The 27,470-nt window shown below is 46.1% G+C and overlaps 1 protein-coding gene across 5 annotated transcripts in view; it reads right to left on the bottom strand.

Moving 5' to 3' along the window:
* DNAJC13 (DnaJ heat shock protein family (Hsp40) member C13) overlaps window positions 1–27,470 on the bottom strand; it is a 1,667,846-nt gene that overhangs the window by 1,470,638 nt on the left and 169,738 nt on the right. For all 5 annotated transcript variants that reach the window (XR_014970022.1, XM_085630673.1, XM_085630671.1 and 2 more), the window contains exon 3: window positions 11,037–11,112. Coding sequence is in view for 4 of the 5 variants with exons in the window: in XM_085630673.1 (XP_085486799.1) it covers window positions 11,037–11,112 (76 nt within the window). In the remaining variant the exon portion in view is untranslated. The remainder of the gene's footprint in view (window positions 1–11,036; window positions 11,113–27,470) is intronic.

The raw sequence follows: 27,470 nt of genomic DNA, 5'->3' as shown, positions 1-27,470 counted from the left end.
CAAAATGGTCCTGGAATCAGGGCAAGGGAGGAATAAACGGCACCCAGTGTAGCGCCGAGGGCGGCACCGGAGCCGGCAACGCCGCACCTCGTGGCGCTGGGGCTGGATCCGCTGGCGCAGGATCCGTTGGCACCGGTGGCGGAGCCGCCGGGCCAACAGGATATGGACCGCGGGGCCCGAAGGCGCGCCAGCGGGAGCCTGAGGCCTAAATAGGCGGTCCATGGTAGCAAGGGATTCTTGCACCTGTTTGGGAGTCGCCGACGGACCCGGGTATGCCAGGGGAGCCGCCGGGGCGAAGCACCTGTCCCTCTCGTCCGCCTCCGGGGAGCGACAGGGGGGACGTCAGAGAGCGAACACGCTTCTTAGACTTTTTTATTGCGTCGCTTACTGGAATCCGAAGGCGAAGACTTGGAGCCTGAGGAGCGACAGCTCCGGTCCCGCAAGCAGTCCCGGGAACAGCCCCTGGACCCGGAGCGGCGGCGTGACGAATGCTGGACCTCCATCAACTTCCTACGCCGCTCCCGCAAGGCCTTAGGTGCCATGGTTCGACAATCCTGGCAGTCGTGGGCAGTCTCCAGGCAGTAGAGGCAAACATAGTGGGGGTCCGCCACCGACATATTCCGGCGGCAGGCCCCACAGGACTTAAAGCCGGGCATCCCTACATGCACCAAGAGAAAAGAGAGGAGACAAAAAGTCTCAAAATAGTAGTCAAAAAGTGACTAAGGTACGTGCTCAACCCGGATCTGCGCTTGCTGGCGTGGAAAAAGAAAGAACTGACTTCAGCGCGCATGGGTGGCGCCTAAGTACTCTCAGTGGCGTCATCTCGGCACTTACGACGTCAGTGACGGACGCGGAGCAACACAACGCCACCTACTGACGCGCAGGGGTACTGCTAAGCGAAACTTTCCGGATCCAGTCTGACGCCTGGGGATATTCTAAGGTAAGGAATCTATCACTAACATGTCTCTTTCAGATAGGCAGCATTTACGCTCTGAACACTGAGCAAGGGAAAGTCTGAGACTCCCGGTCAGAGGCCGTGGCCCAGTACACAACATCGCCATGAATACTGGGAGGGGATTACAACTGCTTGCTCGACATATCCACAAACAGATCTCATCCCTCCCTTCCCTACTCCTTAGCTAGCTTGCAGGCAAAGCGCTCCCGTACCTGGGAAAACCACTGGTCACTACTAGAATCCTGGAGGAGTCAAAATCCAGCGGTCAAACTCTGTTCATTCTACTCCATCCCACACAATCTGCTAGTGCACCTCGATCTATTCTTACGCTCGCCAGCGGTTATCCCCCAAGTCCAAAGGGCAGACTATCTGAGCCTGGTCCTATCTGAACATTACGCGCACCACTTACCCCAAAGGTGTCGACCTCCCCTGCCCCCTGTCCCCACCTGGCGGCTACCGCACGATTGCCTCAAGGGCCCAGTGTTCCGCCATGAGCAGAAAAACTGCATTCGAGGCTATTCCTTCGAGAATGCCCAAACTGCATCCTCCAGGATGCTAAAATGACGGCTTCAAAGTCGGCACTAGAGGGGCTTGTATTCGACAGATAGCGGGGGTCTGCGTAACACTAGAACATAACATACAAACAACAGAGCGTAAATTGGCAGCTCTGACCAAGGCCGCGGACGCCGACTCAGCGTCACCAACTCAGGTCGTGGAGGCAAAGCCCGCATACGTGGAAGCGCTAGCGGATCTGCAAAGGTATAACTTTAGGGCACATGCTGCCAGAATACATCGGGAGGGGGTAAATTATGGAGCACTGATGGCCTGGCTTATCCGTCAGGACATGGACATGCGACCAATCACAGATATAGTTCGCCCTTCAGGTACCGTGGCCCGCTCACAGGCAGACATCCTGCAAATCTTCAGAGATTACTACGCCGGGATATACAGAGCTCCAGACCTGGACTGCTGGGGACTCGTAGACAGATTCCTTACCAGCCTGACTTACTCCATTCAACAGAACTTCTTGATGCAGAGATCACATCAACTGATGTGAACCACACGATCCAGGCCTTAGCACGCAACAAAGCCCCAGGTGTGGCTGGCCTACCACTAGAATACCACAGCACGTTCATTCTCCACCCTACTGTCACCCCGGTTGGTGTCATGTACAGAGCAGCACTAAAAGATAGGGAACTCCCCTGGCTCACTGTGTGAATCTCTCCTGTTCTAGTTCTTAAAGCCAGAATGGGACCCTACGCTACTGCCCTCTTATCGGCCAATCACCTTATTATTGGCAGATTACAAAATCCTAGGTAAGATCCTGGTGGGCCAATATGCCCAGGTCCTCCCAGCATTGGTACACCAAAACCAATGCTGGTTTATCCCGGGTAGAAATACCTCCAAACGTATCCGCTGACTGTTCCATGTTCGGGATCAGATAAAGGGTCGATTTCCCCACACCGCTTGCCTGTTCCTGGAGAAAGCTTTTGATACTTTGACATGGCCTTATCTCTTTATGGTGCTTCAGCACATGGGAGTGGGCCCCACACTCCTGGAAAACACGAGGTTACTTTACGCAAAACTCTCATCCCGGATTGGACTCGGCCGCTATATCTCGGCCCCCTTTCCAGTTGCATGAGGCACAAGTCAGGGATGACCACTTCCCCCCTACTCTTCATCTTAGTAATGGAGCCCCCGAGGGGAGGGTGTAGACTGGGATATTCCTTTAGCGAGCATTACCCATAGTGTGTCGCTGTGGGTAGATGACCTGCTACTTTATGTAAGGGATATCACAACGAACCTCAATCCTCTTTGGGCCACACTTGCGGATTTTGCTGCTGCGGCCGGATTGAGAGTCAACTGGGCGAAATCCACTATTTACCTCTTCATTCCCGACCTAAACCTGCACAACATGCATGTCGGAGACGTCATGCTCACATGGATACAGAGGCCCCTCGATATCTTGGACTCAGGCTTTATCACTCTCCTAAGGACCTTTAAGAGGGCAATTGCCATAAGATACTAGCAGGCATACGAGCCCTAGTTGGTTTCTGGAAGATCCTTCCTTTTGCCCCTGTCAGGAGAATAGCCCTGGCGATGATGGTTTTTGTACCCCGCCTCCTCTACCACTTCACAAACCTCACATTCCCCCTCGCCCTTTTTTCCAGGAACTCAACACCTTGCTCTGCTCCCTTATTTGGGGAAAAGAGCGTCGCAGAGTTGCCCTTGCCAAGATGCAACTGCCAATCGATATGAGAGGATTAGGGGACCGTCATTTGAAGTGGATTTTATTACGGCACAGCTTCAAAGGCTATTGCGATGCACAGCAGTGCGCCAGCTTGGAGACTGGGCCCTTATCGATACTGGCACTTCATCGTTTGCTCCTGCCGGGAACCCGACCTGTCTCGATAAGCCCAATTCAGGTAGCACTGGCTTGGTCCTACATGCTACAGGGCCACCAACAGTCCAGAGACACCAAACTATACACCTCCCATAGTATTTATTATACTGCCCAAGCTTTACGAACCACTCAGTCTTCGAGGTGGTGCCCCTTATCGCTGGCGGACAACTCCTCTCATTTGTCCCACTGGCAGAGGAGAGTGGATTCCCACGTGAGCAGTTCCTGCTCTACCGACAAATCATCTCGGACTGTCACCAGTTCTAAGACCTATCTGAAGGGGAACCCGCGAAACACCTGGTACGCCATACAGTATTGCGCATGGGCCCCGGACGCCACTTAATCACATGGATATATGTAGCCATATGAGAACGCACGTCTGCACCGCTTACCCAACTGAGACACATGGAAGAGGAATTCAAGAGGCTACATACGATAGGGAATGGCAACAAGCCCTGGAGTATCCAAAGAAAGTATCTAAAAAATCTTGGTTTAAAAATATGCAATTTTACATCCTACACCAAGCATATTTAACACCAGCACATCTCCAGCGTTTCTGCCCAGAGTCACAGTTTTTCTGTCCCCCACTGTCAGGCCCCTAGTGCAACATTTCAACATATCTTTTGGAATTGCCCCACCTTACAGCACTATTGGGGACACTGGCCACGGTACAATGCAGGAGGTCACGGGGCTCACGGACATCTCCACATGGGAATTTTGGGTGCTAAGGTAGGCCCCCGCTCTCTCAAAGGCCCCCACATTCATGATATCCTATCCCACCACGCCCCCGGATAAGATCAAGCCACATCTCGCCTGAGCCTGTAACCATAACAGCATAGACACAAGCCACAAACAGCAACCACCTTCCCACACCTATAGCCTCAATTTCCTTCCCCTGGTTTGTCCTTGAGTTTACAGTCAGTTAGAGGCTCCTAATATTTTTTTCACCACGGGACATAAAAGGGGGAGGACAATCTCCCTCCAGGTAGGAAATAAATTCAACTGAAGAATGATTTGGTCTCACCTCACTGTCAGCTTCTATCCTTACCCACCTGTAACAAAGACTCAATACTTATGTAATGTCTACCAGTAATATGCATGTACTCTTTGAAAACATCAATGTATATTGATCCTTCAATGTAGAAAACCCAATAAAAATGTTTAAGAATAAAAAAATGTAAAAATTGTGGAGTAGGCAAGGGTTCAAGTGCGCATGTTGGGCTGGTTGGAGCGAGGCACCCGTCCAACCCGGCATGCGAACTTCACCTCAAGAAAGACCGGCACCTGACAATCAGCAAATAGGCTGGGAGCGCAGGCTCCCACCTCCCCCCACTCTCCTGTAACTACTTTGCCTAGGACTTGCAGTGCTGCAGCTAAAAAAATAAATGCACTATAATAAACACGATATATAGCAAAACAAACAGGGGGCAATGCCTTCACGCCCCAATTCAGAAATCACCGCTGGTATTTAATTACGTTTTTAAGTGCAGACTGAGGTCCTCAGCCTATATTATATTGTCTCTTAAATGGCTAAACTGAATAGCCACTGTGTCACTTTAAATATGTATTACCTTAAAGTCAGTGGCATAAAGAGGCTCGATACACTGTTTTCCTTCACTATCCAAGTGCACAGAAATGCAACATAATATAACCCATACATGAAATATAATATAAAGACAATACAAAAACACATAAATTAGGACAACATAAGACACGCAGAAAATTCAAACAATTCTAATAGTTCTGTAATATTTTACAAATAAATGAAAATAAAAACAAAAATCAGATTTGTTGTACCGGATTTTGCATCACGTATCTGTTAACACAGATGTGTAAAAGGGTGAAAGGCGGACAGTCTTAAAACAAAATAATGATCATGAATAAAACAGTAGTTCAGTCACTAAATTATTCAGTAGCAGCTATATTATCTGCAAAAATGCTGGCGGAGCTTTCATTCGAATGAAAAGCATTCATGGAAGCCAAACGATTCTGCCATTTGAACATGGGAAGGGAGGTACAGAGGTCTAAGAGTCATTTATAGTGTACAAGATGAAACCTCCAAATTCATCCTTCGCACATTTCTCTGAACCCGCTTGACACGTGCTCATTTAAAAAAAATCCCAATACGATCATATCCAACCATATGAGATATATATATATATACACACACACACCACAGTTTGCTGAAGGAGGCTGCGTTCAGGCGTTCGAGAGACCAATCGACTTAGCTGGGCTTCCACCAATGGCAGCGAGATGGATCATTTGAAAAGCGGCAGGCGTCAGCTACTGGTGTTTGTCATATGATTAAGGGACTCATCCCGAAACGCGTCATGCCTCCTGTGCTGCATTAAAGTTGATCTTCCTGGTTCCCCCCTGTGTCCCTCTGGTTCTTTCCACGGTGGGGAGGAATCTTCGTGTGGAATATATATATATAACAAGGTGGCGAGAGGCCATCGAAACGCATTGATGTGAACTCATCAATAAAGAAAACCGTTTGGAAAAACCCTTGGAATGCAATATATATATATATATATACACACATACATATATACATACATATATACATACATCTATACATACATATATACATACATATACATATATATTATCTACTGGCGGTCGCCAGTAGATAGTTATAGTTAGGACCATGTTTCCATAGGAAATCTCAAAATTCTATTTTGAATAACTTTGGCGCCGGCTGACGAATCCTCGCGAAATTTTCAAAACTAATGGGGCGCTACGTTCCGCTCCTACCCTGAAAGTCTCGGGGTGATTCGTCAAGCGGGGGCTGAGAAAAAAGCGCATCCCAAAACGCGTTTTCCCCATGCATTTTTCCATAGGACCTTTAGACACAGCTACAGCCCGAACGGCTGAACAGAATTACTTGTAATTTGGCAGAGAGGTAGTCCGCAGGTCAAGGAAGTGCCTTTTGTAGGTCTGGTGTAAATCTGTTCAGTAGTTCCTGAGAAAATAGCATTTAAATCAATATATATATCTGTAAGCGCGCTCCGTGCGCTTACCGAGCAAAAATTACAAATAAATACATAACTTAGCATTTAAAAAACCGTACAAATTCACTGAAAAACCCATAGGTTTCACACATGTTATAGTTAGCTGTACATTTCACTCGTAAAAAACCAATGAAATTCCACGTTATAGTTAGTGCAGGCAACTATAACTCACGCGACCGCAATCCTCTGTTGATGCTAATACTGTATCTTTAGCTATACATATATTACAAATATTTATTTTTCATAAAGACACATATGTCACCAGTGATGTAATATCTGACATCATCAGCAGAGGATTGCGGTCGCGTGAGTTATAGTTGCCTGCACTAACTAGAACGTGGAATTTCATTGGTTTTTTTACGTTCAAATGTACAGCTAACTATAACATGTGTGAAACCTATGGTTTTTTCATTGAATATATATATATATATATATATATAAACGCTCGATGGGGTGTGTCCAAAAAACGAGCTGCACTCCAACACGGGTCTGCTTTTCCCCAAAAGCACTTTATAGGTATGGAAAGGAACACCTCACGGCAAATACAGCATCCGACCGCCGCCTGATGCATTTCGGGATACTCCCTTTTTCAAAGGCCATGCAGTCAAAGAGAGCATTGCAAGCTACACCTTCCTTTATAGCAATATCGTATCTCCCGATTGGACGGCTCTGTATGATATATATATACACACACACCATGTTCTGCTCGCCCATCGAAGCAAATCTGGCATTATAATGATCTGGACACAGACAACACTGGTTGTTTTAAAAGGCATCCGAAGAAGGAATTTAATCCGAAATGCATCATGCCTGTTCAATAAAGCTGCAGTTTTCCTGCAAGCCTGTTTGTGTGCCTGTTCCTTCTGAATGGGAGGGGGGAGGGGGGGGGAGGAGAGGGACACACACACACACACACACACACACACACACACACACACACACACACACACACACACACACACACCCACCCCCCACCCCCACCCCCCCCCCACCCCACCCCACCCCCCCCCCCACATTATACATATAGTTTGATACAAACACCAATTTCGAGAGATTACTCACATTTTGGACAACAAACCACCAGGTTATTAAACAATACTGGTTCCAAGGTATCCTTGTGAATGCAATATCATCCATTCATATGTGTATAACAATGTAACTAGATACTGGGTACAAAAGGTTGCTCCCATGTTTGACAGCAAATGATAAAGACTAAAGTAATTATTTTAATAGCAACTCTTACCCTCAAAGCATGTAAAGGCAACAATATTTGATCAATACGTCCCCCAACTTTGTGTTAAGTACAAAGATCATAGTGGGCACCTAGGACACAATGTATGCTAGGAGATATAGTTCCTATCATAGCATAGTAAGTATGCATGATCTTGTTTGTATCAGTAATAGACTGGAAGTATGACAGAATACTACTATCCTGACACTGTGACAAGCAGGGTGTGCTGTGCCAAACCTATAACCAGATTAGTTGCTTCTGGTCAATGCTTGGAGCCGAATAGGCAAAGGTCATAAAGCCAGGAACCTTGTGAATAGGGTAATCTGAGGGGGTTGCCCTGGCATTGTTCAGTGGTCTAAACGAAGTACAGAGGAACCAGTAGGACGCTTTGAAGCAATTTCAATTATTGAATCAGGGAAGGACAGACCAACAGTACATAGAGTAGAATTTTCAGAAAGGAAGAGGGTGAGGAATAAGAGGAACAAGCAAGCAAAAACAAAGCACAAGAAACGAAAGAACAGACCCCAGAAAACCAGCACAATGAATGTAATCAACCTAATTTCCACTAAGCACTAATTGTGGTCCTTTTTTCTTTTTGATGATCATGCTGATTTAAATTGTCACGTAAGCCTCCTCCTCCCTACCGTGAACAAGGCTACCCCCGAGAAGCAATGTTGAGGCTACACCAAGCCCATTGAATGTTTACTAAGCATCCTGGAGTGTCTGAGAGTTCCTTGACAGTGGAGGCATGGAGAGGTAGGTGTGTGGGTGGGTGTAGGTGTAAGTATGTTTGTGTATCATTTTTTATCAAAGACATGTGTATCCTTTATAAATTCTAGACTTCTGCATCATACAAAAAAAGAGTGCAGCTGTAATTTCCTTCCTATTCAGTCCCTTATGCTGTGCCCATTGGGGACAACCTTCTTAATTCTGTGTCGAACTGGAACCAAAACAGGTTCAGGCACAAGACAAAGACCACCACATTCAGAAATTGTAATATAACACTTTCTATGACACAGATCTAGTAGTACCCTAGTGGCCTCCTTTCAGGAAAATCTGAATCAAGCAGGTAATTTTAATTAACTTTTAATTAACTTTGTGTTAGTAAGGATGTACAAACAGGAAAGCATTTTAAGGGATCACAACAGGTTATCCACTTAAGAAAGTTTAGGATTAGTGGCAAATGTGCACGGGGAACAGAGGGACAAAGAGGAAGAGAGTGATGAAGAAAGTGAGGGTGAACAAGATGGCTAGATTAGAAAGCCTACTGTAGGAAAGTGTATGGTCACTCCCTCTCTTTTTGCTCCAATGTTGATGGTTATCACTGAAAGTGCACCGAGGCTTGCTTCCCAGACTCCAGGGCCAGTGCTCTCTCCCTAAAACTGATGTGTGAATTTGTAACCCCAATTGGCAAGGACTTTAACCCCCTTATAAGTCTCTAGTATAAGGTACAGGTGGTACCCAGGGTATGGGTGTTAAATGGATCATCAAGGCGTGAAGCACTGTTTGCGCCACCCTGAGTGATCCAAGTAAACTACTGACAGCAGTCCAGTCATTGCAGGAGCAGTGCACACTGCTCGAACATGACTCTGCCCTCAGCATGTGTGGCAAAGTCAAAGCACTATTTTTATTATATGCAAGTCAGCACTAAGGAAGGCCTTGTAAGCACAGCAGACAGGATGCATCTTATTAAAGGTGTGAACATATAAGTGCAAGATTATATGTCCCTATAGTGGCCTTTAACATTAAAAGTTACTGTAAGTGATAGACGGTCCAAAGGATAACATGGGCTGGTACCTGGGCAAACATAAGGTCCCCAGCTCTAATATGGTAGAGCAGAAATACACACACCGGATGTGGTCACCTCCGGGTGGATTAGCTGGTACGGCTAGTAGTTTATTGACCACTTGCACCCAAACCCCTAATGCCCCTAAATCTAGGCTTTAAGGGCTACCCATGACACCAGAACCTCAGTTCATATCTGACTTGCAACAAAGGACAGAAGAAATCAGAACCTGCGACAACAAGAGCTGCTCAAATCAAAGGCGTGATAATCTGCACCTATGACAACCTTCCTGGAGCTGCAAGACTGACTCGTCCTGGACCAAAGCTCGGTTCTCCCAGACAGAGGAACCCCTTTGAAAGCCAACTCCAGACTCCCTTGGACTGGTGGCACCCTGCACACCACAAGTAAAAGCAATGTACCAAAACCAAAGAATCACTGACCACTGGGCCCTCCAAGGCATAGCCCAAAAGTGGATGGTTCAGTGCATTGTGGGAAACATAGTCATGACCTCCAGCAAGTTGCAGACAGCTACCGTTTTCTTCTGGACCGCCAGAGGTCAAAAAGACTTTCTGCTGACCTTACAACTGCTAAGCTTGTTGGTCACCAGTCCGGCAACCACCACCTTTACTCAACGCTGCACCTCGAGGGAATGTCGCAAAACCTTTCTCCGATGTCAGTAGTGGTTTCGTTGTCGACTTTTTGCACCCAGTTGCCCACCAGCTCCTGCTTCAGCATCAAGGAGAGCCGGGACAACTCTACACCTGGGCTTCTCGAACCAGGTAAAATCGAACTGACTGTCATGGCTTGGTCCTGGGACTCCCATCATTTTTTTCCTCCTTGGGTTAAACGAAAATCGACCTGCTAGTGACCGATTGTCATTGGTGCTTTTTACTATTGACCACAATGATAAAGGTTTGCAGTACTGTTTTGCACTGATTTCAACTTAGTTTTAAAATCCATAACTCAGGTTATACTTATCTGATTGAATTTGTTTTGGTGTCTAGATTTATATAAAAATGTGTTTTATTTTTATAAATTGATGACGGATTTCTTGGTAGTTGTATCAATTACTTATTGTTCATGTTGGTACTCTGAAATGCTTAATACATTCCTCTAGTTAAGACTGGCTTCTCTTTGTCACTCTACCACGCCTGAGCTAAGGATTTATGATTGAGAATCCAAAGACCATCTTTGGGGTATTGTTAGAGTATTTCATGGTGAAGCTTAACTAGCATGAAGGCAACATGCTGAGGAAGATTATTCCACACAAGAGTCAATTTATTTATCATATTTTCTTCTGAAGATTCTGAGCTGTAATTTATTTCAAGGGACTGATATTCACACCTAACTGTTTTTTCCTCACCACAGAGTGTTTATCAAGGCTAGGTTGATTATTTTCTGTTCACTCGATATCTGACAAAGACCGAGACCATTATCGTTGCCAAATCAGTGAAGAATATGTGGTTCAGTCGCTAATGTATGCCAGTCACATCTGAGATTCGGAAACAGAGTGAAATAAAATAAAACCTTCCTGGTTCAAATGACTAACACATACAAATTTGCATTCGGCAAAATATCGAACTTGCCAGCATCCTTTCTTAGATACACAAAGCAACGGTTTCAGGCAGTAGTTTAATACAGTAATTCTTTACCTGATTTGTAACTTCTAGTGTGTTAGGGTTGTAGGTAGTGATGGCATGGGTCCCAACAGAAAAGACTCTCTTATATCTAGAACACAGAAAAAATTAAAGAGTAAATTTACAAAAGAGGACTTACAATTACAAGGTAAGCACACAAATCCTTCAATTCAAAGAATTTTGGCAAAAATACACTTTACTTAAACTTCTTACATCTGCAATAAGCATTGTACTGTCACTGGAAAGGAGAAAAGTATTGTCTACAGAAGTAAATCACCCTAGATTATCTTGCTGAAGAGTGAACTAGTGTTCATACTGTAAATTATTTACTATACACAGACAACATTTGATGTGCATTCAATACAGTTTTACAAGAGAGAGACAGGATACAAACGGTCAACTGTAAAACACCAGCTTTTCTCTGCAAGTTGCTCATGTGATGTTTTTACAGAATTATGCAAGGGTGTAAACAAGTTATGAACTTCGTTTTCTAAATTTAAAAATGAAAGAGCTGGTGCAGTTAGGCAGACCGTAGCAATGAAGAACAATAACTACAATTCAGATCAGGGGTTAATTAGAGTGAAATGGAAAAAACATGTCATAACACAGTCAACAACCATTGGTTAACAAGTGGGGAAAACAAAAAAAGGTTTTAACACGTCGGCCTTGATTCAGAGTGGCTCAGTTATTTAGTTGATTCTGAGTGGCTCGGTAATTTAGTAAGGTAAAGCAATGCCCAGTGAATACGGACAATGCAGCTTACGGTATTTGCTAGGTACTGTATTCCATATTAAGCACATACAATGGATAACTAGGGGTGTGTGAAAGCCACGTTATTAAGTGAAATTACATTAAATTTACATGAAATTATGCACATCCTTCACCTTGTTACACTCCTTACCAAGCTATTGGTGGTAAACCTACATGGTCACAACGTGGAACAATTTATGTATGTGGTGTATACATAGTCTGAAACTGGCGGAAAGGCAGTAAATGCCGATTTTGATGGATATGGACTTGGTCAATACCAGAAATACACCAGAGAAAAAGTTACGTCTAATTCAACTAAATGCTGTTCCATTTCATATAATCAGTGGTTATCCTGAAAATCCGGCATATGTCAGATTCTATTGGACCTAGGTGGACATCCATAATTTAGTACAGCACCATACAGTTTATTTTAGCACAGCAGCCGTATTTTTTTAAACTCTTAAATAACGCCCATTTTTCACCGCATCCCATCTGTAGTCAAACATGATGTAGCTACCAGAAACTCAAATTGAGACATCAAGGGGAAATTGAGAAAAGGGAAGTTAAACACATAATTTGCTCAATGAACTGGATGCAATGTGCAATTTACAGGAAGTCTCTGAACTGCACTTGCTTAAAAACCACAGCTGCAGCTCCTCTTCAAAGTGTGCCGACAATGCATGTCTAAGTAACTAACTGGATTGTGACCATACCGTCAGAGTGTCATTTGTGTCGAACTGGAAGTGGAGATGATGCTGCTACATTAACTTTGATAAGCAATCAAACAAACATTCAAATATAAACAACACGCATATGCAGACAAAGGTCTAATACTTATCACCAAAGTCAAGAAGCCAGTACCTGCACACTTATCCCTCAAAACCCAGCTTTATCAAGAAGTCAGACTCCTCTGTTCCTCCAATGACTGCTATATCAAAATACAAATATTTTCATGGTAGGTCACTTTACACTGTAGTTTCCTACATATAAAATTATTTATAGATCATGGTCCTAAAATTGATTTTAGACAATCAGGATACAAGTGAAGAGCCATTTCTGTCATCAGGGACAGAAACTTGGGAAAAACATTTTACCCCTAAACTTCAATGCACCACCTTACTGTGCTGAGAGGTAGAGTTACTTTGTACATAGGAGCTGAAAAGTGCACTAAGTACTATGCAGCTGCAATGTCAAGAAAAATGGAAAAAATTATGAAGTGGACATGGAATGATAAATGGAGATAGAGAAAGCCTCCTTTATCACACGCCTCTCGACAATGAAGCAATGTTTCTTCAGCAAAGGGCAAGTAGACCACAATCCATAGTAGAAAATCATCATGACTCGACCACAGTTTCTTGAAATAATGTGAATGTAAAGCAAGTGTACAGCATGTTCAGGAATTGAAACACACCTCATGTGCCAATACTTCAAACTCTTCAAAAAGTAGGTTTCTGTACAGTGAGATGGGTTTGGAAGATCATTAAGGGAAGCAGCGAATTATAGGGCGGAGGATTAAATGCAGGTTAGAAAGGCAAATGCAACAAGCAATTAGACATGGTAGAACACACATGCGATTTAATGTACTAGACTACTTGATACTATTTTATAGTGCGTTTGTTCAAGTTGATCTTCTTTATCAAGAAACTCTGATGGGTGGTTCTGTGTTCAACAAAGGGGCTTTTTACAATGCCTCCCACGTATGCACTCCAGGAATGAGAATAATGTGCATTCCCTTTAACAAAATACACAGTTAGTGTTGCGTGTCGCTATGAATTTAAAATATGGTGACTAGACTATTCAGTCTACATCAACAGAGCTAATAAGTTCTGACAAAGGGCTTTCACAATAGCTTTGTCGAACTAAAAAAACCAAGTAATGAAACAAGCTGAATGTATGGACTGTGAAAGAAACACAAGCCTTCAAAGCATTCATTCCCCAGATCAACACAACTTTATTAAATGAGCCAGATAGCCAGGAGTAAAAGCGAAAGCCCCCCCCCCAGAGATTTTCTGTGTTCGTGATACACTCAAGCAGCTTAAGGGAAAAAATAGTCAAGGATTCTGCAATATAATTGCAAACACTGTTGAGCTTTTTGTAATGTTAGGTTGGAAACAAAACAAGTTCTCACTACTTGTCAAGTTCGAATTTCTTTTACGCAAATTTTTTAAAGATCTTTACATACATATTAAGTGATATATATGGCTTGATACATGAAACAGACGACGCACATTTTGAGTACGTCACCCTGCTTGACTTTGGGACAATCCAGAATTTTTAATACTTCTGAATTCAAGGTGGCTGCTCCTGGACCAAAACACCAGAAACTGATCAACAGGCTAGCCCTGAAAAACTACTAAGGCCTGATCCCCTGTTTTTGAACTGTTGCACAGACGTACACCTCGCCTGACCAGAATTATGTGATTGGGATGGTTGAACATACAAGTATGTGCCTAAAAAAAACTGGGTTTGGTTGTAGCGAGCTGGTCACTTTATGGATTACACTAAACCAAAAGACCTTTGTTACCACCATGAGAAAAGAAAATGATACTCGAAGCTAATGGTGATTCGATCACATAATCTCTAACCTAACACAACTGACAACCTCTGTATGAACTATAACAGTAAGTGTGCAAAACATAAAAGTCACCAACCATGGGGATGCTTGCACCCTTTTATTCGCTTAATGGGGTGTCCAAAACTGCAGAGCAATGCACCAGAACATAGGTTGAAATGTAAGAATTGGCAGAAGTCAAGCCTAAACATACTACAGACTTAGCAATTGTGAACATCCAAATAAAATCACCCTAGAACTCTTCTCTCAAACTATACCTGCAGTCAATGATAGAGAGGGAGTTCTCAAGCATATTTTCTTCATTAAGGAGAAATTACAGACTACAAATATAAGTCACTATGATAAAGAAGATCCTTACTGATACACCTAGTACCCTTTACCCAGAATCGTGGAAGGGTACAAAGAATATATTTTGGCACAATCTTATTAATAGTTACATACGTTTATCAAAAAGCTCATGAGCTCAAATAATGCTAATGGAAATCAAGTGGAAGAGCCGATGTAAGTGAATTTCAGATGCGATGCAGGGAAACATGGCAATGAAAATTTAGAAGCCACTTTGGACCTAATTTCTAACACGGGCCCACTTTAGGATGGAAGCCAAGAACTACAAACCAAATTTGAAATGCAGAAAACCACCAAATGAATAACGAATGACTTGGACGCCAGGACTTGGGCCATCGTAGCTTGTGAAAAAGCTATCCAAGTATCTCCTGTCCTAGTAAAACTTTGCACTCGCTGGATGTTTGCTATTGACAGTCTCTTCAGCACCACAGCACAGGTTTTGGTGGAAAAGGGAAAAAAAGCACTTTAGTCCAGTTGACATGAAAACCGAAAAACCCTAAAGAAGGAGCAATGGTGGTTAAGTAGGAACAACACATTGTGGTTGTGTCAGAATGTAGGGAATGGAACAGAATGGAGCAGGACAGAGCTAGCAGCAATAAAATCAACCAAAAAGGCAACTTATCAGGTCAACAGTTGAAGAGGATGCATGGCAACTGTTTCAAAATACTTAGCAGCAACAGCTCAAATACCCCAATTAAGATCCCATAAAGAATGTGACTTCCAAGCAGAAGGAAACAATTTGAACAAAGCCTTTTAAGTGATGATTATTGAGTTTTACAAGGATAAACATTGCAATACCGAGCTCCTATTTACTAGAATCACCACCAGGGCTTCATTTTAATATAAAGAGTATGGTGGGAGACGAATGACAAAATATATAAATGGGGTAGTTTCTCTTAAGGAACAAATTCGACCCTAATCCGTATGGAATCAGTTCACTGACCATCAGGATCTCAAGGGATCTGAGTGGTCAGATCATAGTGCCCTCGCACATTCAATAGGGTGTCATACTTCATCATAGGACGCTCCTCGTCAAGCCTGCGCTGCAATGCCAGATGGGACTGAGGGCTCTTTATAGGAGATCTTTTGATCCGTAAACGCCATTAGATACATACATGTACGGGGTCGAATGACAACACATCAGTTAATCCACAAGCTCACATGTTTTATAACCATTATTTATTAGCATATTTTCTATAAATCAACGTTGAACAAGGCATTAAGAAAGAGAAGGAAGCATTAGTATCCATAAGGTGACTTAGGCACAATAATATCCATGCATGATTTAACATTCGCAATACCATTAGTGCTATTCACCTGTGAGTTCAAATACACACTTTCCATCAGTTTGGTGAGCACATAGATCCACCAAGTTTGTTATAAAAAGGCAATCCCATTCATAGGCGCCTTCATCTGGTGGCAGCTACTTGGGTCACAATGGGCATCACTCCAACTGAGGTCAAATCAGTCAGCAGGTTCCCTCTCATTCGAGGTTTCCTCCACTGTATGATCAGTTTACACGTGTTTCATGCACATTTCCTATGCAAACATCCATTTCTTAGGGTCCTGCTTCCATAATCAGCAATGCATCATTATTTGTCTTTTTGCCAGGTAAGGAAGAGGGCTAAAACCTATCCTGTTTGATTTGGCGCTGGGTGAGGCATCAGCAGGCAATGTCTCAGAGTTTGAGGTCTTTAGCAATAATGTAGGAGAATGCCCCTCCCCCTTAGCTGGTTCAGTTTATGCGTGGGTTGTGTATGAGTAAGAGTCCTGCGGAGCGAAGGTGTCTGGGTGGTTGATGGAAGGAGATGCGAATGTTCAGCTAGGTCGAGCCAAAGTTGTGTAGTGCCATGAACATGTGTGTGAGGAGTATGAAAAAACTAGTTACTTACCTGTACACTATGGTTCTCCAGTATTATCTTTCATAGATTCACATGCTTGTATCTTCCCCGTCGTCATGGTGGGAGTCTCACGGTAACAGAATGACCACAGCAGTATAAGAAAAACTGCATAGCAAAATCCCATAGGGAATCATCTTATTTGGTACCCAAACCTCATCATTATGTGGTCCAAGACTCAGCCAATCGGCTGCTAGCCCTGCCCTCACACTCCCCAGCAGAGCCTTCCTGCCTCAGATTTCCAGCCCTGAGTGCGAGACTAAAACACTGCTAGAAACAAAGAGGTTCTGCCTGAGAAATGGGGAGGTGGGCCGGCCGCATGTGAATCTATGAAATATAATACTGGAGAACCATAGTGTACAGGTAAGTAACTAGTTTTTTCTCCAGTATTGAATCTTTCATAGATTCACATGCTTGTATCAGGATAGCAAGCAGTACTTATCCCAACTTGCATTTCCAGGCTAGAACCCCCAATAACCGTGGGCTCTGTGCCTTTGGATAGAATGTTAACATACATTGCAGCATTGAATTTTTTTTTTGTAAACATACATATATCTGTACATACATACATACATCGTCATAATTCATGAGAAATACCTTAATGAAATAGGCGTCGTAGAACTGCTTGTCCCACTGCTGCATCCTTTCTCCATGCTGTGTCCAGACAATAATGTCTAGTAAAGGTGTGTGCATTCTTCCATGTCGCAGCTCTACAAATGTCTGGCAATGGCACCACTGCCAATAGAGCCGTGGAAGTTGCCATCTTCCTTGTGGAGTGCGCACGTACTTTGGTTTGCAAAGGATTTCCAGCTTTGACATGACAAGGATATTGCCGACGATATCCACCTCGAGATACTCGATCTAGAAAGTGCCACCCCTTTCCTGGAGCCAGCAAAGGCTACGAAAAGCTGATTTGTCTTTCTGAATGATTGGGTCTTATCGATGTAAAATTGGATATTGCTGACGATATCCACCTCGAGATACTCGATCTAGAAAGTGCCACCCCTTTCCTGGGGCCAGCAAAGGCTACGAAAAGCTGATTTGTCTTTCTGAATGATTGGGTCTTATCGATGTAAAATTTGAGACATCGTTTGATGTCTAAAGAGTGCAACGCTCTTTCTGCCGCTGTTGACGGGTCTTTAAAAAATGTAGGCAAAACCACTGGTTCATTCAGATAAAAACTGGAGGGGACTTTAGGAATAAATTTGGGATTCGTCCTCAGAATCACTCTGTCCTGCCTGAATTGGAGGAATGGTTCTGCAATTGAGAAAACTTGGATCTCGCTGACCCTTCTTGCCGACGTAAGCGCTAACAGTAATGCTGTTTTCCATGAGACAAATTGTAATTCCGCCTTATGAATTGGCTCAAAGGGCGGTTTCATTAGCTGTGCAAGAACTGTATTAAGCTGCCAAGGAACTACTGGTCTTTGAACTGGAGGGAACATTCTGAAGAGACCTCTGAGAAATTCTTTAACAACTCTTTGGGACGAAAGAGATGGACGGTCAGAAACTCTTGTATACCTTGAAATAGCGGCTAGGTGTACTTTTATGGACATATGAGAGAGTCCAGATTTTGCCAATGACAACAGATATGGGAGAATCTGAGCAGACGAGACTTGAAATGGATGTAAATCTTTAACTGCACACCACTGACAGAATCTTTTCCATTTAGCCGCATATGTTTTGTTTGTGGAGACTGCCCGGGATCGTGAGAGAAGGTCTCTGCACTCCTGAGTGATCTTTAACAGGTGGAACTCATGCTCGTGAGGTTCCATGCTGACAAGCTCAGCGATTTCAAATTTGGATGCAGTATCTGTCCGTTGTTCATAGTTATCAGATCCTGCACTAATGGGAACTGTATCCTGGGTGTCAGTGAGAGTCTGAGAAGTTCTGAGAACCACGCTTGTCTCGGCCACGCTGGTGCAATCAGAATCAGGTGGCACGGCTCCGATTTAATTTTCCTTAAAACTTTCAAAATTAGAGGAAAGGGGGGAAATGCATACGCAAACATCCCCGTCCAGCACATCTGTAGCGTATTGCCCCACGACCCTTTCTGCGGAAACCTGCTTGCAAAGTTTTTGCATTTCGAATTGTGGCGATCCGCGAACAAGTCTAGCCTTGGAGTACCCCATGCCTTGAAAACCTTGGAACTGTGTTTCCGATTCAGTTCCCACTCGTGAGAGATCTCTGAAGCTCTGCTCAGAATATCCGCTTGTGTTGTTTACTCCTGCAACATGTCGCACTTGAAGCGAGATGTTGTGAGTTAAAAGCCATTTCCAAACGTTTTGTGCTTCCTTTGACAGAAGTTTCGACTTTGTACCCCCTTGTTTTATAAGGTAAAACATAGACGTGGAGCTGTCAGTCTTCACAAGAACCGTAGATCCGCGAATCCTGGGAAGAAAAGCCTTGAGTCCCAAGAACACGGCCCTCAGTTCCAGCAAGTTGATGTGGAGCTGCGTTTTGGACTTTGACCAGTGGCCCTGAATTTCGAGCTCCTGGAGATGCGCTCCCCAACCTTGAAGAGAAGCATCCGTCATCACGAAACTGTAGGTCTGTGACTCGAAAGTCAGTCCTTCCGCTAAATGATCCCTGATCTTCCACCATGACAGGGCGTTTCGGATCTGAGGAGTGATTACTATTCGATCCTCGAAGGATCCCTGCGACTGAAGCCATTGCTCGTCTAGCAGTTCTTGTATAGGCCTCATGCGGAACCTGCAATTTGGGAGTAGTGGGATACAAGAGGACATCATCCCCAATAATGATTTGTAGATCCTTACTGAAACGGACTTTATTTGCAATTGTGTTGTCAACTGTATGATCTTTTGAATACGCTCCTCTGATGGGTAAGCCTTGGCCTCCTCTGTGCAAATTAGAGCTCCCAGAAATTGGAGGGACTGGGCTGGTCTGAGATGTGATTTTTCTAGGTTGACTCTGAGACCTAGCGGATTGAAAAAACTCCATGCAAACTTGAAGAGAGCGTTGGGTGTCTCTGAACGAACCTCCTTTGATAAGCCAATCGTCCAGATAAGGGAAAATCTGGTGACCTTGGAGTCTTAGGTGGGCTGCAATTGGTGCCATACACTTTGTAAATATTCTCGGCGCCGACTTTAGTCCGAAAGGCAATACTTTGAATTGGTAATGACGCCCCACCACCATGAGGCGTAGAAATTTTCTGTGGTTTACGTGGATTGGGACGTGAAAATAAGCATCTAAGAGGTCCAGGGATGCCAAATAATCCCCTCTGCCAATCAGGAGAAGTATTTCCTGCAGGGATAGCATTCGAAATGATTTCTTTTGAATTAATTTGTTGAGACCTCTCAGGTCCATTACCTGCCTCCATTTTGATGTTTCCTTCTTTATGAGAAAGAAATGCAAGTAATAGCCTTTCCCGCGTTGAAGCCGCGGAACTTCTTCTATCGCCTCCTTTTGTAGCAACGCTACAACTTCTGCCCTGAGGGCTGATAGATGTTCTTGTCTCCTGTGTATAGGAGGCTGATTTGGAGGCTTCTGTAAGAACTCCAGAGTATGGCCATGTTGAATTACATCTAAAACCCATCTGTCAGTTGTTATTGACAGCCAAGCTGGGTAAAATGAAGTCAGGTAATGCGTGCTGCTTCTCGGACAAGTGGCGGATGCGTTCATGAAGTCATTGTCGTCGATTGGATTAATGCGATTTCCCTCTCGCAGATGACCTTCCTCTCGATTGTTGCCGATAGTTATTTGAGGATCGAAATTGTATGTTGTTCGAGTATTGGCGATATCCCTGCTGATTGTATGGCTGATATCTATTCGATTGGAACGAGGATCTCTGTGTAAATTGTCCTCGGGATCCTCTCCTCCGAAAGGACTGAAACCTGCCCTGTTGAAGAGATCCCAGCGCCCGCGCTGTATCCGTGTCAGTTTTGATGCTTTGGAGGGCCTCATCGACATGCTTTCCGGACAGGTTCTCTCCGTCAAATGGCATGTCCACTATTTTAGCCTGTACCTCCGGTCACAAACGAGGTGGCCTTCAGCCATCCCTGTCTTCGCAGGGCTACTGCACCTGCCCTTTGTCGAAATGCCACTGAGGACAAATCCATAGCGATGTCTATGGATTCCGAGGCTGCCCTAGCCCCATCCTGTAGAATAGCAGCCGCTTCTTCTTTTTTATCCTCTGGAAGATGGGCGAGCAAGGGTGCTATATCGCTCCACATCTGCCTATTGAATCTGCTGATGAGGGCTAACGCATTTGAAGCCTTTATGGAAGACGCTGCCATCACCCAAATCGCTTCCCTGCGCCATCCATTCGTCTTCCGTCTTTGTCCGGGGGAACCGTTGATGTAGAAACCGGATTTTTTTAGTTCCTTTGGGTGGCCTGCGTCACCACAGAATCTGGTCGAGGATGACCAATCAAACAGGCCGGAGACGATTCTGGAGCTCTATATTTTTTGTCTATGCGAGGAACTGAAGTAGCCACTGAAGCCGTGGTTCCTCATTATTTTCAATCCTTCCTCCCAAATATGGGCGATTATCGGTATGGACCGAATAGATTTGCATGACTCCTCCTTAAAGTCAGAGGAAACATTCGGCTTCCTGAACTGGAAGTGGAAGATCAAAGCGTTTTGACGCTTTCTCCATGATATCATGGAAACCTCCTATATCTTGCGGCGGAGAGTGCGCCAGTGTCGGAGATGGTGAAGGCGTAGTTGGGAGAATATATTGGTCCCATTCATCGTCAACCTGCGTATCTTGAAGAAGTTCTCCTTCTTCCGGTTGATCGGCGTCACTGTCTTCCAAATCGTCTCTAATTGTCATAATTGGTGGAGATCATATCTTCAGAGAGGAAGTTTTAGGAGAAGAATGAGGTGGTTGTACTTTTGCCGGCTTATCCGCCGTCTGTGGCGCTTGAGAGTTAGCGTCAGGGAAAAGCCGATAGTAGTCGTTTATCATCAGCCGCAAGTCAGTCACTAAGGAAACCGGCATTGAAATAGAGTCCTCTCTACTATTAGGCCGAGGCTCTTCCTCTTTCTCGTAGTCATAAGACTGCTGAAAAGACTCATATCTTCGTGAATCCCTCGGAGGGCGATCTTGAAAAGAAGACTTCCTGAACCTCATGAAATTCTTCTTCATCCGTTTCCTGACTCTTAATCCGAAGTTGGGACGGACTATAAGCCACTCCTGAAGACTCTTCATCTTCTGACTGCAAGTCTAGTAGATTGGAAGGAGGAAGCGGAGAAATTTTCGTCCAGGCCGTAAAATCTGTAGACTTAGTCTTCTTCGTCGACGAGCCCGTCGACGACGCCATAGACTTCAACGTTATTTTCTTTACTTTGGGAGATTGAAATGCTCCCGTCGACGGGGCTCCCGTCGACGGACATCTCGTCGACGGAGAAAGCTGTATTATCGTCGACACAATGCTCGTCGACATCGTAGTCGTCGACGACGAAGTCTTCGTCGACGAAGGTAATGTGGCCGTCGACGAGGATCCCGTCGACGGGATCGTCAACGAGCTTTTCTTCGACAACGAGGTTTTAGTCGCCGTCGATGCCGCTGTCGTCATCGAAATGGTGGACGTCGACGGAGTCGTCGTCGACGTAGTCGTCGACGGTTTTAAGGCAAGAACAGCCGGCGACGCCTCAATTTTCGTCGACGGAGCTGAGGAAACTTCTCTCGACTCTGTAGATTTTTTAAGAGGAGTATGAGGTAATGAAGACGAAGGGGCCCCTTTGTCTTTTGTTTTTTCAGCTCTGAATTATCTTCCGCAGTTGAAGATTTCCTCTTTTTTAAAGACTTAGATTCCTCTTCAGAGTCAGATTCTGAAGTGACCTTTTTCTGAAGCCACAGCAGAAGACGTGCCTCCCTGTCATGCAGGGTTTTCGCAGAAAAGGTTCTGCAATGCTTACAGTCTTTAGGCACATGTTTTGGGTGCAAGCAATATAAGCAGTCCTTGTGTGGGTCCTCAGAAAACAATCTAGGTTTTCCACAGGATCTGCAGGGCCTGAAAAGCCTCTTTTTAGAGCTTTCAGCCATAATAAACAAGAAAATATGAAGCACAGTACCTCAATCCAGGAAAGAGAAGGAAATTCAAGCTGAACCAGAGGTCAAAAGTTCACACAGGAACAAAACTGAGCAAAGCTCAGGGAGACTCCTCCTCACACGAAGGCGGTTGGAAATCTGAGGCAGGAAGGCTCTGCTGGAGAGTGTGAGGGCAGGGCTAGCAGCCGATTGGCTGAGTCTTGGACCACATAATGATGAGGTTTGGTTACCAAATAAGATGATTCCCAATGGGATTTTGCTATGCAGTTTTTCTTATACTGCTGTGGTCATTCTGTTACCGTGAGACTTCCACCATGACGACGGGGAAGATACAAGCATGTGAATCTATGAAAGATTCAATACTGGAGAAATAAGCACGTCTGTGTATCGAGAGTCAGTGGAGCTCCCAGAGTTGTGTTGTGATTTGAGTTCCGTGTGGGAGGTTGAGGATGAGTCTACCTGCAGAGTTTTGGATGGTTTGTAGTCTTCTAGTGAGTTGGGTGAACCTGGCGTAGAGTGTGTTCTTGTACTCCAACTTGCTGGTGACTAGGTCATGACAATTTTCAGTGTTGCTTGGGATTCACAACAGCTATTAATTATGCCCGTTTATGCTCATGGAGATGGTGAGACAAATTAGATAAATATACAACAGCAAGCTATATGAATAAATAGGGTACAGTGGGCTAGAAGACTGACTTTGACTGGGTCGGGGAAGTTTAATCGAGAACAGCATGTACAACAACAATGGAAATAAACAAACAATTCTGCTTGACTGCTTGAATAAGCAGGGAAGAGACAAGAGAGACATCCGTTTTGGAAAACATGATTGCTACGCCCACATAGAGGCCTAATTAACAATCGTCAGAAAAAAAACACAAACATAAAAGGAAATTCCTTTTAAAGACAATAGTACTGTATCAGTGTGTACATATGTAATCAAGTGTAAAACCACCTGCTTGCATGTTGCTAATAATGGACAAAAGAACAAGTTACTTACCTTCGGTAACTAAATATATCTGTAGGAAACATTAGTTAGTTGGATTCCTCACCTTAGAATATCCCCAGGCGTCAGGCTGGATCCGGAAAGATTTCTCATCAGCAATACCCTTGTGCGTCGCTAGGCGTCGTCGGCGGCGGCTTGGCGTCCGTCGTCGGCGTCTTGATCGCCGGGATGACGTCGGAGTACTTGGACGCTGCCCTCGCGCGCGCTGACGTCAGTTCTTGTACATAGCTTTCCGCGCCAGGAACGCAGAGCCATGCAAGAGACAGACACTGGTGCCAAGAATCTAGGGCCCTGAAAGGGATGACCTTAACCCTAGATATCGGTTCGCAGAACGGGGAGGATCGGTGAGTCGGTGAGGAATCTAACTAATGTTTCTTACAGATATATCGTTACCGAAGGAAAGTAACTTGTTCATCTGAAAGAAACACGTTAGATTCCTCACCTTAGAATAGATACCCCAGGAATACCAACCCCGGAGGTGGGTCTGCGACCCAAGACCACACCAGGAAGTTCTGGAGAACGGAACAGCCAAAGAAGCCGTCTCTCCGGACTTGGCTGTCCAGGCAATAATGTTTGGCAAAAGTTTGCAGCGAGGCCCACGTTGCTGCCTGACAAATGTCCTGCAAGGGGTCTCCCCGGCCCAGGGCAGTGGTCGCCGCTGTGGCCCGAGTGGAATGGGCCCTCAGCCACACAGGAGGTTCCTTTTTAGCTAAGGAATAACAGGCCTTGATACACAAAACGACCCACCGAGAGATGGTTCGCTTGTGCACCGCCCGCCTCTTCTTAGCGCCCACGTAGACAGAGTTGGTCGTCCACCCGGAACGGTTTGGTGCGGTCCAGATAGAAGGACAGCACCCGTTTTGGGTCCAGACGGTGGAGGCTCTCTTCCTCTTTCGAGGGATGTGGAGGCGGAAAGAAGGTGGGCAGTGTAACAAACTGGCCAATGTGAAAAGCAGTTACCACCTTAGGGAGAAAGGAAGGACGAGTCCTGAGAACAACTTTGTCCGAATGGACAGAAAAGAAATGTGGATTAAAAGAGAGCCTGGAGCTCTCTCACCCTTCTAGCAGAGGCGATGGCAATCAGGAAAGCAGTCTTAAGAGTCAGAAGACGAAGGGGACAGTTATGAAGTGGCTCAAAGGGAGCGCACATCAGATAGGTCAACACTAGATTCAAATCCCACTGAGGCATTACGACAGGGACAGGAGGAAACATGTGAGTAATGCCCTTAAAGAATCGAGAAACAACAGGGGATTTGAAAAGAGAAGGCTGATCAGGAAGCCGTAGGAAAGCAGAAATAGCTGAAAGATATCCCTTGAGGGTGCCCAGAGCAGAGCCCTGCTGGGCCAGGGAAAAAAGAAAGAGGAGAACCTCAGAAAGAGGGGCGGAAAGGAGATCCACAGCCTTTGCTGTGCACCATGCCACAAATTTGTTCCACCTGCAGGCGTATACCGATTTAGTGGAGGGACGCCTGGCTGCCAGAATAACATTACAGACTTCAGGAGGCAAGTCAAATGGCATCAACTGTTGCTGCTCAATCTCCACGCATGGAGGTGGAGACTGGACAGGTTCGGGTGGAGGACCGTCCCCTGCTGCTGCGACAGAAGGTCCTCCTGAAGAGGCAGTCGAATCGGGGGGGGGGGGGGGGGGTCGATCGATAGACTGAATAGCTCGGGATACCAGTATCTTCGTGCCCAATCCGGAGCCACAAGGATGACTTGGACCCCGATCGCGCCTGATCTTCTTCAGCACTCTGGGCAGAAGTGGTATAGGCGGAAAGGCATACAACATACCGCAACTCCACTTGTGGCGAAAAGCGTCTCCGAGCGAGTGCCGCCTTGGAAATTCCAACGCGCAGAACTGATGACATTGCGCATTCTCTTCGGTGGCGAATAGAACTAACCAAGGCTCACCCCACTGCCGAAAGAGTCCATGCGCCACGTCCGAGTTCAGACGCCATTCGCGATACATCATGCACCGGCGGCTGAGTTAGTCTGCTCTGGCGTTCAGAGAGCCCGCCAGGTGTTGAACCACCAGGGTGATGCTCTGATGTTCCAGCCATGACCGGAGGCGCAGAGCCTCCTGACAAAGGGTCCACGACCCTACCCCGCCCTGTTTGTTGCAATGCCACATGGCGGTGGTGTTGTCTGTGAACACCTGCACTACACTCCCCCGAACAGAGGGGAGGAATGCCTTCAGTGCAAGTCGGATCGCCCGCAGCTCCAATAGGTTGATATGGAGCCGGGACTTCGCCGGAGACCAGAGGCCTCTGATCTCCGCCTCTCCCATGTGGCCCCCCCATCCCAGGAGGGACGCATCTGTCACCACTAAGTGCTCAGGTTGGGGTAGGGAGAGGGATCTGCCACTGACCCAATCGCGGTCCGTGAGCCACCACTGCAACTGTGTTGCAGTGCCCTTCGAGATCAAGACATGGTCGGACAGGTTGCCCTGATGCTGGGCCCACTGAATCTTCAGGTCCCACTGCAGAGCCCGCATCCGCCACCTGGCATGATGTACCGCCAGGATGCAGGACACCATCAGACCAAGGAGCCGCAGCACCAACCTGACCGAAACCCGGGATAAAGGCCGAAAGATCGGAATCAGAGCCTGAATATCCCGAACCCCTCTGTTCGCGGAGGATAGACCTGGAACTGCGCAGAGTCCAGAACCACTTCAATAAAAAGGAGTTTCTGGGAGGGACTCAGATGCGACTTCGGCACATTGATGGAAAACCCCAGCAAATGCAGGAGGTCGGGCGTAGTCTGGAGGTGGGAGACGACTGCCTGGGGCGAGCCCGCCTTCGAAAACCAGTCGTCGAGATAGGGGAAGACTGGAACCCCTAATCTGCACAGATAAGCTGCAACCACCGCCATCACTTTCGTGAACACCCGAGGGGCACTGGTGAGGCCGAAGGGGAGTACGGTAAACTGAAAGTGCTCTTGACCCACCGTGAACCGCAGGTAACGCCGGTGGGCCGGCAGGACGGGGATGTGGAAATAAGCGTCCTGCTAGTCCAACGCTACCATCCAGTCTCCAGGGTCTAGGGCAGCCAGAACCTGAGCTAAGGTGAGCATCTTGAACCTCTCCTTCCGGAAGGCACTGACGCTCCTGAGGTCCAAGATAGGGCGTAGGCCCCCTTTGCCCTTCTTGGGAACCAAAAAGTAGTGGGAATAACAACCCCGACCTACTTCTGGGCCAGGAACGCGTTCGATGGCCCCCTTGGCCAAGAGGGCCGTAACTTCCTCCTGCAGAAGTTTCAAGTGATCCCCCGACATGCGGTGGTACTGCGGTGGCATGGCTGGAGGGGTCGCCTCGAAGGGGAGGGAGTAGCCCCTTCAGACGATTTGCAGCACCCACACCTGTCCGATGTGATGTTACGCCAGAGGAGCAGGTGATGGCGAACTCTGCCTCCCACTGGTGTGGAATGGGCCTGAAAGCTCGGACTTGGAGGGCTTTGAGGCGGATGCTGCTGGGGCAGATGTGGATGGACCGGCTTGTTGTCCCCCTGCTCCGCCCCGGCGGAATCCACGTCCGCGACCGCATTGAGGCTGGTTCTGCGGCCTGTGACTAGACGGACATGAGGGGGCTCCCCTTCCTTGGCCACGAAAGGGGCGAAAAGTGGAAGCTTGCGGGCGCGGGGCCAAGAGGCACAAGGACTTGGCCTTAGCCCTGGAGTCCTTAAAGCGCTCCAGCGCACTATCCGCATTGTCGCCAAAAAGGCAGCGGCCATCGAAGGGCATGTCCATGAGGGCGCTCTGGACATCCCCGGAGAAGTTTGTGGATCTCAGCCAGGCGTGGCGACAAATCACCACCGTGGTCGCAATTGCCCTGCCTAGCGACTCCGTTGCGTCCAGTCCACATCGGATTGA

Source organism: Triturus cristatus, chromosome 10 (assembly GCF_964204655.1).
Source record: "Triturus cristatus chromosome 10, aTriCri1.1, whole genome shotgun sequence".
Taxonomy (NCBI): domain Eukaryota; kingdom Metazoa; phylum Chordata; class Amphibia; order Caudata; family Salamandridae; genus Triturus; species Triturus cristatus.
The sequence above is the reverse complement of the archived record's forward strand: the minus strand, read 5'-3'. Positions and strand labels throughout refer to the sequence as shown.